Source organism: Ahaetulla prasina, chromosome 2, assembly GCF_028640845.1.
Source record: "Ahaetulla prasina isolate Xishuangbanna chromosome 2, ASM2864084v1, whole genome shotgun sequence".
Lineage (NCBI taxonomy): Eukaryota > Metazoa > Chordata > Lepidosauria > Squamata > Colubridae > Ahaetulla > Ahaetulla prasina.
This window is the reverse complement of record NC_080540.1, coordinates 190,228,738-190,240,885: the sequence shown is the minus strand read 5'-3', so window position 1 is coordinate 190,240,885 and position 12,148 is coordinate 190,228,738. Positions and strand designations below refer to the sequence as shown.

General features: G+C 36.9%; 1 protein-coding gene across 2 annotated transcripts; it reads right to left on the bottom strand.

Annotated features, from left to right (window-relative positions):
• On the bottom strand, window positions 1-11,761 carry NAA50 (N-alpha-acetyltransferase 50, NatE catalytic subunit). 2 transcript variants are annotated; one of them, XM_058173615.1, is made up of 5 exons: window positions 11,601-11,761; window positions 4,943-5,079; window positions 3,392-3,511; window positions 2,906-2,972; window positions 1-1,211 (listed from the first exon to the last, which is right to left on the bottom strand). In XM_058173615.1, exons 1-5 carry the CDS (start codon window positions 11,606-11,608, stop codon window positions 1,031-1,033), a joined length of 513 nt encoding a protein of 170 aa, XP_058029598.1. In that variant the 5' UTR covers window positions 11,609-11,761; the 3' UTR covers window positions 1-1,030. The 2 variants fall into 2 exon arrangements, with proteins under 2 accessions (XP_058029598.1, XP_058029599.1); XM_058173616.1 differs by having other exon boundaries at window positions 4,943-5,076; window positions 11,601-11,757.
• Between the last annotated feature and the right edge of the window lie 387 nt (window positions 11,762-12,148).

Below are 12,148 nucleotides of genomic sequence, written 5' to 3'. Positions count from 1 at the left end.
TTCAAAAACAGAAAAGAAATACATTTTAATATTGATTTAAGTGATAGGGTAGAATCTTCCCACTGCAACTGGCTACATTTCCCCAAATGAAAAGAATAAACTGAATCTGACATTGTAGTACTGAATGCCAGAAGCTCAAATTGAAGTTGCAAACGAGCATAACAAAATACAAAGCAAGAGCTCAGCAAAGTAGGCTACAGTTCTCATATTTCGTTAGGAGAAAGCCAGGTATTTGCTGAATCTTTACAATGCTCCCCCAATAAGCCATGCTTCTTGGTGTTTTACAACACTCCTTTTTTAAAAATGAAAGTCATATCTTTAAATGTGTAAGAAAAATAGTTTTAACCATCTTCTGTCTTAAGTAACTAATTTCAGCAAACCAACAGCCGTTTTCAGAACAAAGCTTATTTTTTTAAATAGTCACCTTTTTTAACAACGTTGTTTTGTTCCTCCACTGTGCCAGAGCCAAGGCATGTTCACTTTTCCCATGAAATGTATATAATCAGAGGATGAGAGAAAGATGGTATAACCCATTTGGATTGTCACCTACACCTGTCAAGGAACATCAGCTGGCCAAACTTAGTACAAATAAACTACTTTTTCATAAGACTGATGTCTGTGTATGTTCCAAAGATCAAGGCCAAACCTGCTAAATCAAGTTCAGAACTAGAGAGAAATAACCTCCAAATTGGAAAAGCAATATGGCACTGATGCAAGGTATTGCTTAAACTTTGTCCTTCATCAGAAAAGCAGAAGGATCACACATGCTGAAGAAAAATTTGACCTTTGGAAGACCATATGAAGCCTCCTCTCCCTCCCCCCATTAAAACTGAGTACTATTTTCATCCCACAGAATGCAAAGTAGAGTTATAAAATAAAAACACACAAATTTGACAATCCTTAGGAAGTTATTAATTTGTTGGACAGGTACAGCACGTATTAGGAAAAAGGAAACAAAAAACCAAAACTCCAGGCCTTCTTTCCTTATTTGGTGACAAGAAAGTGCAAGAAAGGGTTTCCTGGGTTTTGCTCAGTTGTCAGATTTTTGCATATCTGTGTTCTGGCCAAGACAGGGGACTTTGAGGCTTTTCTGCAGCACATGCGCATCTGCTGGTTCTATCCTTTTGTAGTAGTTCTTCTTTGTTTCAATGATCTCAAATCCAAATTTTCGGTAGAAATCAATTGCTGACTCATTGCTAATCTGAACATGCCTAGGACAGAAAAAGAAACAATATACTAGAATTCCACATATTAGCGAAGTATACATTTAGGCATCAGAAAAACAAATGAAAAGAAAGACATAGAAAATAGGTATTACCAAACAAGTTATGTCAATACTCTGATAAATATAATGGGTAAAAAGCTTTTTTCCAACACTAAAACCGCATAACAAAAAAGTACATCTTTTTGGCAGTTTATGGTGATATCTGTCTTGTCTGCAATGGCAATTTTGGAAGAATGATCAGACAACAATCTCTGTCCAGCAGTAGAGGAGGAACGTTCCTGCTTTGCTTCACTAGCTGGTCTTTGTCTTCTTGTTCTCACTGTTGATACATGCCCAGTCTGACTGCTGAAGTTGCTGGGGCTGGGCTGGGCTTTATGCAGCCCCAGAGATGCAACGTGCCAAAAAGCCCCTTTGTATCATGCTCCTGGGCCAGGCTGGGGCTGGCCTTCATGCTTTTGGGGGGGGTGGGGGGGTGGGGGGAGAGAAAAAAGCAAAAAGAATTCCCAGAGCTAAGACCTGGCAAAAAGCCCCTTTGTGCTACAGCTCAGGGGCTGCGTTTTGCTTTCCCCCCACAAATCCAATCCAGGAGTATTCAGCTGCTTCCCCCCCACCCCTTTTTGCAGCTGAAGGACAGCCCTGGCCTGAACCTGCAGCTAAGATAGGTGTGCCTCATTACAATTCGTTGTCAAGGACTACCTGTAAGCCTGCAAAGGAAAGGAAGCTTACCAGTTAGGCTCAATCCACCCCATTCTTTGATTCCTAAACATGACCAAACTGACAATGGATCTCCTTATCCTCTCCTAAATTTTCAAACTACGGTTTAGAATTCCTATAGAAGCACTACCTTTTTCAGCTTTAATAGTGAAAGCAACCGTTACTATTCTTACTCTGAAAATATTAAACATGAATTGTCTATTGCACTCTTCATTCCAAGAAGAATAGAGGTAGTCCTTGACTTACAACAGTTCATTTGAAATTACAACAGCACTGAAGTTACAACAGTACTGAAAAAAGTGACTTTTGACCATTTTTCAATTACAAACTTTACAGCATCCCCATGATCAAAATTCAGATGCTTGGCAACTGTTTCATACTTAGGACCATGGCAGTGTCCTGGGGTCATGTGATCACCTTTTGTGACCTTCTGACAAGTGAAGTCAACGGGGAAGCCAAATTCACTTAATAACTGTGTTACTAATTTAACAACCACAGTGATTCACTGTGGCAAGAAAAGTCGTAAAATGGGGTAAAACTCACTTAACAAATTTCTCACTTAACAACATAAATTTGGGGCTCAATTGTTGTCGTAAGTTGAGGATTACCTGTACAGCTATTTCTATGGAAAGAACCGCAGATAACAATGGTAATCAAAATAATAGGTAATCAATGTATAAGTGGGCCATGTTGACAACAGGTGGAAGAAGACTGCTTACACAAATGGCTGCAGTACTCCTTGGCCTACAGACCTGCCAGCTGCACCTACAGAGGAGGGTGGGATCTGTCCCTTTACAGAAAAAGTTGGTCTCTTGATCTAAGCTTATTGTTCTTTGAACATTTGATTTTTTATGCCTCAATATTAAGTAGAATTAAAAATGAACACAAATAATTAAATCTCCAATGCTTAAACTGAATAAATGAACAATATTTATTTACAGATAGATATTAACAATATTTACTTACAGATAGATATTATCAAAAGTGCCATCTTTTTCACAGATGTTTAACACATGATTCAACATTTTAGTTCCTAAGAATTGAGAAAGTACAAAAGAAAATCAGGTTATTTCTAGTCTTTTTCAAGTTTTGTAAGTTCATATCCCAAGACCAACACCACTGCCTCTGAAATCAGAATCTCAACTCCAATATTTGAGATTGGGCTCATTAGCTTAAAGAAAAAATTAAGGATGCTTTTAGAAAATAGCATCAAGTATGGAAATGCATTGTTAAATTACTGAATTTATTAGCTAAAAGTTGGTAATTTGATAAATAACTCTAATAAGTAACTGCTTCCATTCTAAAAGCTTATTATTAATATGATATATGAAGTCTGACTTTTCATTTTACACCAGCGTACTATTTTATTCTTGGAATGAGTATAGAAATAAGTACACTTTAAAGCTCAAGAGTCAAATAAAGGCCACTGAGTATTTTCTGCCTATTTCTTACCTATTCCTAACCGTCGGTAAGGGGCCAGACATCCAAGTGTCATGATGTACAGTCTTTTCTGATTCTGAGAATGATCTACTCTACAGCACACTGCGCCCACAGCAATATCATTGAAATAGGCTGTCAAAAAGAGATGGGAACAGAGAGAAAGCATATTTATTTTAGTTTCATGTGTATACATTATTCCTTTATTCTTTGCAACAGATCCTGATTTTTAAAAATGTGCATGAATGAGATACAAGACTTTTTAAATTTTCATATATTACATTTTAAGTCAATTCAAATTTTGAATTGAATCAATTCAAATAAGGCCTAAAACTCAAAGAAACATATGCTAGTTAGAAAGGTTGCATAGTTATTTTGAGAGAAAAAAATGAACTCTGGACATCAAAAACAAGCAGATTAAAAGAATACTAGGATAGATTTCCATAATGGCTTTTTATGTGCAGAAAATACATTTTGTAAAGGAGGATTCAAGAACATCAACATAGAGCAACAGGTCAACCAATGAGGGTTGTTTGATAACTGAAACATAGTATTTGTTGTATGGGACCATAAGAGACAGTTTGGAGCCTGTGTGTGGCTTAACTGTTCTATATATAAGCTTGAGGGCACTGGCTTCTCTCTCCTCCATTTTGCCTTCTCCATTTTGTGCTGTGTTTGTACTTGCTATTTCTCTTCTCTACAATGTGGAAAAGCCTACAAGGGTATTTTATGCCTTATGTGTTGTTATGTATGTAAAGACATTTTGAATCCTGCTTAATAGTCTGCTTGTGTGTGCTGCAACAAACTCTGATACTTTTTATGTGAAGAAAATACATTTTGTAAAGGAGGATTCAAGAGCATCAACATAGAGCACAATGGTATAATCAATGGGACAATGGAAAGACATTTCCAAAGATATAGAGATAGACAGATATTTGTGTGTATGTGTGTGTTCCTTTGACCCATTGTTGATGGCAGGTGAATGCCTGGACAAAGTCCCTGAAGAAACCAAGATTTCATTAGTGGTTTGCTCTTGCCTCCTTCCTAGAGCTGAGAGACCTAAAGTCACCCAGCTAAGATAGGAAAGGAACTCCTGGTTCATATGTTTTCAGTTTAATATACTAAAAATCAATAAAAAATCTATGATGAAAAGCTAAAAATGGAATTGTTTTCAATCATTTGAATGTTAGCTGGAATAGTCAATCACAGCAACTGAGAATATAGTGCAATAGTCTACCTTAGATCTTGTAAAGTCTTGGGTGAAAGCTAATTACTCGCTATGGCTTCAAAAGAATACCTGAAGAGATCTTGAAGATGACAGGAGCAGGGCATTACATGTTCTCGAATTGTTTGAGTCCAGGACATGGAATAACAGTCTTAGGTTAGATGCAATACAGATTCCAAAGATTGGAAAAACAGTTCAAAAATGTAAAGTATCACATGGACCAATATTGTGTCCAGCCTCGTGTGATATACAATTAAAGAAATACATGGAAGATATGTTCAATAACATATACATTAGATTATTTAGCACTAACACACAAAATAAAGATCAAAAATTTATACCTAGTTTGGCAAGCTCGCCAACCTCTAACACATCCTTGTAGAACTTGTCATTGTAGCTGACAGGAAAGATCACTTGGTTTAACCTCTTCAACTGCTTAATGTTGTGTGGTGTCACATCACCCAGCTCGATCCGGCTACTGGAACAAATCAAAACATGCTCAATACCTCTAGGAATTCCACTTTTATTAAATTACACATGATTTAATAGGATAGATCACTTCAACATACTTCAAAAGTTAAATTCTCAGTTCAAATACTTTGCAATTTTATATAGAACAAATCTGGGCTATTATTCAGAAAAGAAACTGTGGCAATTCTGATTAGCAAGAACAGAACGTAAAATATATGAAATAACTCACAGTTACTGTTATTTATTTGATTTTTATCTGGTCTTTATTACTTTATAAATAACTCAAGCTGGCGAACCTATCTAAATACTCCTTTTTCCTTCGACTTGGCCACAACAACTCCTCTGTGAGGTGAGTTGCATTGAGAAAGTGACTGGCCCAAAGCTACCCAGCTGGCTTTCATGTCTAAGGCAGGATAATATTGTTAATTCTTGTGACATTTACCATTAACACATTAAAAAGAATCTAACTATCCCATTTCTAGCTCATTAGCTCCAAGTTTCTTTTCATTTGGCAAATACATAAGTCCCCCAATCCTGAATGGCTTTGGTATCTATTAACATCATGATTAGCTTGCTATATACTACTATCAACAGCATAACAATTCTGGCTAAAAAGATCACTCTTCCTGCACTATATTAATGCTTCAATTCCAGTGACAGTTTGTTCTACAATAAAGGCTCTACAATAGAAACGGTAGATGTTTTTAAATAAATGGTGGATGCATTCTGCCATCAGAGTTGCAAAATGTGCCCCACTGAAAGTTGAAAGTCTGGGATAAACTGTACAAGAGTAAATGGTGATGCAAATAACTTGAACTGTGCTATATGGCCTTGGACACTAAAATGAACATAGCGAGTTGGGCTCTAAATGCTAGTACCAATCTGGGTAGCTGTTTCAATCAGAATTCAACTAATAGCTCTCAGAAATAATATTACCTATGCTACTGCATTATCATTCAGTTGTAATTTCCAAGCCATTTTCAATCTCTTACACTGCATTGTTGCCTGGTTTCTCCTTTAGACAAGGATACTAAAATCCCAACATAAGTTTTAACATTTTGTATATGTCCAGCATCAACCCAGGAGGACCCTTGAACTGTGAACCTGTTCCTTTTAGGGTCATGCAACCTCATGCAGAAGAAGTCTATTCACTAAAGTTCAGCTATCAGAATCAACCTTAACAATTTGTCTTGTCCCAAATCAGCTTCAACTTATATTCCTCAATCATGTCCTTAATAGTCAGGAAACATCCAGAAGCTGCTGAGATATTCAATTCTGAGCTTTGAGATAGAGTAAGTTCTTCAAACCCATACATGATCATTTCCTGCTGAATTGATATAGGTATTAAACTACATGGAACATAAGATGCAACTTTCAGGAACACCCCCCCCTCCCTCTGTAAATTAAACAAATAATCTTCATTTTCCAAAAGCATTAAGAGAAATAACAGTGGAATCAGAATAAAATATTACTTCCAATGCCCAACTACTCAAATACATTAAAGGTATATTGTGGATGATAGCAGCAAAGGTAGTGAAGGATTCTACAGTATCACTAGAATTACATTAGTCCTTTGACAATTTTGGATCTGAATCCAGTTCTCTGAACTTTACAACAGTCATAGTGACCTACTTTTCATTAGTCTAGAAGAGTAAGCCAAGATCCAGCTCCTTTTTTCCAACCTTCTCTGAAACACATTAAAGATACTGTTCGTCTACAATTGGATGGCATGCACACAAGTTTCATTTTGAAGAAAATTTCTTGCTAACCAAATTAATAAAATGTCACTTTACAAAGAAAGCTAACTACCTTTCAGCATAATATGAAGCAATATCAACAGTATCTTATGAAACTACTGATTGAATGAAATGTCTAAGTTTAATCATTATACAAATCCTATTTGAGGAAGAACTTCCTGCAGTGCAGCAACTTTCCAAAGAGCAGATGAAGGAAGAAAATGTCAAGAGATTGAGTTCTTAGATAACTGGGAAGGGGGGGAGAGTTTGGTACAAAACCTAGCATGTATAGGATAGATTCTGTGAGCACTGAATACTCAGAAGGTAAAACAGTAAACAACTGAAAATCTGTTTATGCCTTTCTGAGGTCTCCTGCTTCCATCCTCATCATTAAGCCTGAAACAAAAACGCTGAAAATGTTTTAGCCTGCCTTTTCTGTTAATATCATCACATTATTGCAGCACTTGGAGAGATTAATCTCTGTTCCTTCCAATGACACCCACCGTTAATTTATTTAGTAGATTATTATCCAGTAAGTCAGAATCAAGTTTACAATTGATTTGTAAAAACACAAAATAAAAAGTTAGGGTGAAACAAGGTGACTATACGTCAATAAATATTATTTATGATAATTATATTTGCCCTTAAGTTGATGTAAGATCATTTGCTGGTTTTGTTTTAACAGGCATCTATCTCTCTGAAAGGTGTTTCATTGAAAATCAATGAAGACAAATTTTTAGATGATATTACGCTATCAGGTAAAAACGGAAGTCAGCAACATAAATGGTAAGATGAAGAAATGGCACACGTTGAACATTTTTCCTTTCACTCAATAGTGAACAACCCAACAACCACCCCTCCTTCCCTCCCTGAAAACCTTCTACCTCAGGGAAAAGCAGGGATTCTAATTTCTGATAAGCAGCTGATTTCAGGTAACATTCAGAAGTTTCTGACTGCAGGTCTCTAAATTATTTCTTGATGTTAAAGAACTCTAAACTCTTTTACTTAAAAATATACTTAAACGAAGGCCTTAAAGGTCAGATAGTTCTGTACAATTTTTTTCTGGCAACCCAAACCCACCCCCACCCCACCCCCGCAAAATCAGCTTCGTAACATACAGATAGGGTGTGGCCCTATTCACAGTGAATCTTCTTTGCTGCAAAGTACAGCCACCCAAACATTGCCCACTTCATGAGGTATCAAAGGGCTTTTGGAAATGAGTATTATTCTGGACACTATTTTTTCTCATAGCTTACTCTGTCTCTTTTAAAACTGAATTTTAAAAAGTAGAAAGACTCAGGAGTTCTGAGAAGTGTTAAGGAAGTGCTTATCGGCCAGGCAGTCCCCAGAATGCTATATCAGGCATCATACCTTTGCCGGGTATCACTTTATAGCTAGGATAGGCATGTTCTAGGGGTTGTATCTCTGCCAGCATACACATGACAAATCTGCATCTGTAATCTCCTTTCAGATGCTTAAAACATACATATACAGATAGACATATGCATACATGGAAGCAAATATAGCATTAAACACCACGTAGCATGGAACAGAACTATATTTTTCAATAAAAATCAATAATTAGTGAATTTCTTCCATATGTAACTCTGCAGTCTTAAACTACAGCTTTAAAATCTCACTTAAAACTACCAGTAATAGTAATTGTAAGACAAAAGATAGTACAGAAGAAATAAAAAATATCAAGAAAGATAACATGCATTAAAAGACTACTTTTCATTTCTCACTCAAAAATAATAATTTTGAGGAGTCCTTGGTACTCTGAGCTTGGTTGTTTTCTTGCAGATGTTTCATTATTCAAACTAGGCAACATCATCATCAAACAACCAAGCTCAGAGAGCATCAAGGACCCCTCATTTCAACCCTGAGCTACAAATATTTTCATTTATTGACAACTTATAAATTACACATTCCAGATACAGTACAATGCTGGTGTACCTAACTACAGCCTACTTTCATTGCAGCAACCATATTCATTATAAAATATCACAGAATATAGCATCTTCCCCAACCAGACATGGCAATTCCCATCAGTGATGGATCATGTTGTCAATGACATGCTCATTAGACATGCAAGGACCACAATGAATGGTGAAACACCTACATGAACTAGCCAGACATACTATCCTCACTGAATCAATCACTATGTTGCAGACAACAGGAATAGATACCTGAAAACAGAGAAGATAATCTAATCATGTAAGTGACATACGAAATTTGTAATTTTTACTACCTAGGATTCTATACTACAAAAGTTTGAAGCTTCAACAGATCTTATGAGTTTAATTGAAAACCGTGGATAAGGAACAGTCAGCTTACAGAACAGTATTTCATGTAAGTACTATATATGTATTTGAAAGCCAGTATTGGAAAAAGGTTTTAATTTACAAAATGATCAGCATTTTATAGCTATTTAATCTATTTAATATTCAATAATATACCATGTTTGTTGTTGTCGAAATTTATATTATAACATCTGTATACACATCATCTGATAATATACATTAGAATAAAAACCTTTTCTTTGCTACCTGTTATTTATTCCCTTAAGAAATCAGAGTTCAAATACCATATTTATGTAAGGCAGAATAAAAAGTTAAATAAGATTAGAAATAACATCTTAATTATAATAGTTATTTCTAGATCCACCATAATCTCAAACTTCTGAATAGTCAAGCTCTTTTGGGCATGATTACTTCTGATCACGCACAACTTTTCCACTTTTCCAGATCAAAATTAGCAGGTCTGGTTTTCAGATAAAAGCTATTTTCTGCTAGATTCAATTTCCATAAATATTTGGTGCATTTTCTCCTCAGATTAGGGTCTCTCTTGTGCTGTAAGATCCAGTATCATTATAATTTATGGAAATTTATTTGGAAAGTACAAATTGAATTATTTGGTATACATTATAGTGCCATGAAGACAATACATGCTGTCCTCTTTGAGCAAACCCTGGGCCAAATTTAAATGTCCCTTCCTTATCCTGATTTAGTTTTTCCCCACATTAAAACTGTAATCTCTCAAAAATTCTGGCATAACTTTCTTGATCAGCAAACTACCCTTATTCAATTTAAAATCAACTCTGTATTTATAAGCTATTTCAGAAACATCTGAGCTGAATTTTCTCAACCAAAAATGTCAGTAACTTCCAGACTGAGAACTGTATTTTACTCAGTATTCAACAAAACTTTAAATGCTGTATTCGTTACTTTCTTATTCAAATAAGAGATATTAATCAGGTAGTTCTATAAAAGAAGGATCTCTGGTTGATTTAATGGCCAGAGGCTATGTTCACCTAACAAACTGAATAAATCAAGTCAGTTTAGCCCATGTCATTAGTTTGCAGCTTTGTGTTTAATAAACTATAGCTAAGATAAGTAAGCATGGTGTGCAATCTCAGTGATGAAGTCAATCTTTGAAGTATGACATGAAGTTGAAGGTAGGTGCTATTTACAGTGCTGTTTATTCTTTTGCATTGCTACTGGAAAGTGCCAGAAGCCTGGTCAGTATAACATGAAAGCTCTGCCAAATGAACCTTCATTCATCTTGAATTTTTTTTTAACCAAAGTTTCAAGGAATGCTGTTAGTTTCTTCTCAAGGATATGATTCCAAAAGACTGCCTTTTGCAAGAAAGAAAAAACCAGCTTCTTGTCTACTTGCTGTGATACCAGACTGAGCTTTAAAGATTTACTGTAACCTTTGAATTGTTGGAAAGACTAATAATCTCTTTTCAACCATCTGGCCTTGATGAGACACATGATTTGGGAAATGAAATAGCTGGATGGTACTGAAAGAGGAATATCTCAGGGGAAATGGCACATTTTTCTCAGGTTTTGAATGAGATCTACACTATTATACCTGTTGAAAGAGGACGATTGTTTAAATTATGAAGTGATTTGGTGGAGAGGGAAGCTGTAGAATCAGAACTGAGTGATCAAGATAAGCAAAGTTCAAACATTTGAGAGCTGCCCTGATTTCCAATCTGAAGATATAATACACACACACAACCTTAATTTTGCCTTATGAATTAAAGTTGCCTCCCTCGTAGTGGGAAACACTTGTGCTCTGGATATTGTTTAAGCCACAATAAATCAAAGTAAAAGAAGAGATACACAAGAGGCGTTCCACCAAACCAATTTTATTTCAATAATATTTCAACCTATTAAGTTCAATCTTTATCCTCTTTTTATCTCATATTATGATCTTAAGCTTCTCTCCACGGCAGCCAAATACAAAGAGGACTATGTTATATAACTAAAAATAGCTACACAGATTATTGAAAACTGACTGCTCAGCACCTGGGATGGCACAACAGGCTAAACATTATTTGAAGTACAGGAACTCTGCATTTTCAGGGCTTTCTTTGGAACCACTATCGTTGTTAAAGGAGGCTAGGCTCTCATTTTTACTGGTGCGATACACCTTTAATTGGGACGTGATTCACTTTTATGGTGCAATTCCGCGCACGTTTCCTCGGGGCCGAATTCAAAAAGCTCGCCTCCCCCTCCCCCGCGCCTCACTTCTCTCCCAGTATATAAGGTTACATACTCCCTGAGCCAAGAACAGCTACACGGCCCGCTTCGTTTTAATTCCCCTAAAGAAGGCAGATGAACGACTCCCAGCAGTCGTTAGGCCAGAGAAACAAAGAGATGCCGCCGCCGCCAAAAGCCCGAGATAATAAGGCGGGGATCCCCATTCGCTTAGAAAGGATCCCTCAAAGCCACCCCACGGATGTCCGAGAGGAAAAAGACGGCGGCGCCGGTCCCGCACTCACCCCTTCATAGCTGCTGAGGGCCCAAGATCTCGATCCAGATGTGGCAGTCAGGCTGCTTCTGCTGCCACTCCACATGGGCCTCAGACCGTTCCGACCGTCCGCGCGAGTGTGCGCGTAGCCCCACCTCTTTTCCTGGCTCAACCTTTCACCCAACACTGACGTAAGTGACGTGACGTGCGACGCCCACCCGCTTCAGACGTTGACCAGCTCTGCTTCTACGCTAGGCGTCACGCAAGCGCAGAGATTCCCCTACGATTGGCTGCGAAGGAAGTGCGGATCGCCCTTTCATTCACTTGGTTCATTTCCGGGTTCAATATGCGGTAGGTTTCCTCCGGCGAAATAGAGCATATTCTTTTCTCTTTTTCGAAAGAGTAAACAAAAAGACAAAAACTAAAATGGATTGCGCATTTCACATTTTTTAAAAAAAAGGTTTTAATAAAGTAGATGTACCATAATTATACTACAAACGTTCGGGCAACCTCTACAAGGCCACGAAGATTGCTTACCTAAAACAAAACCCGTACTTCAGCTGAATATGTGTTGTTGTG

Excerpts from the sequence above, each read along its gene's own strand:
- NAA50 (XM_058173615.1), bottom strand. Across the intron at positions 3,512-4,942 it reads TGGCGAGCTTGCCAAACTAG|CCTATTTCAATGATATTGCT; the intron begins GTATAAATTTTT and ends TCTTTTTGACAG. Across the intron at positions 2,973-3,391 it reads TTACCGACGGTTAGGAATAG|GAACTAAAATGTTGAATCAT; the intron begins GTAAGAAATAGG and ends CTCAATTCTTAG.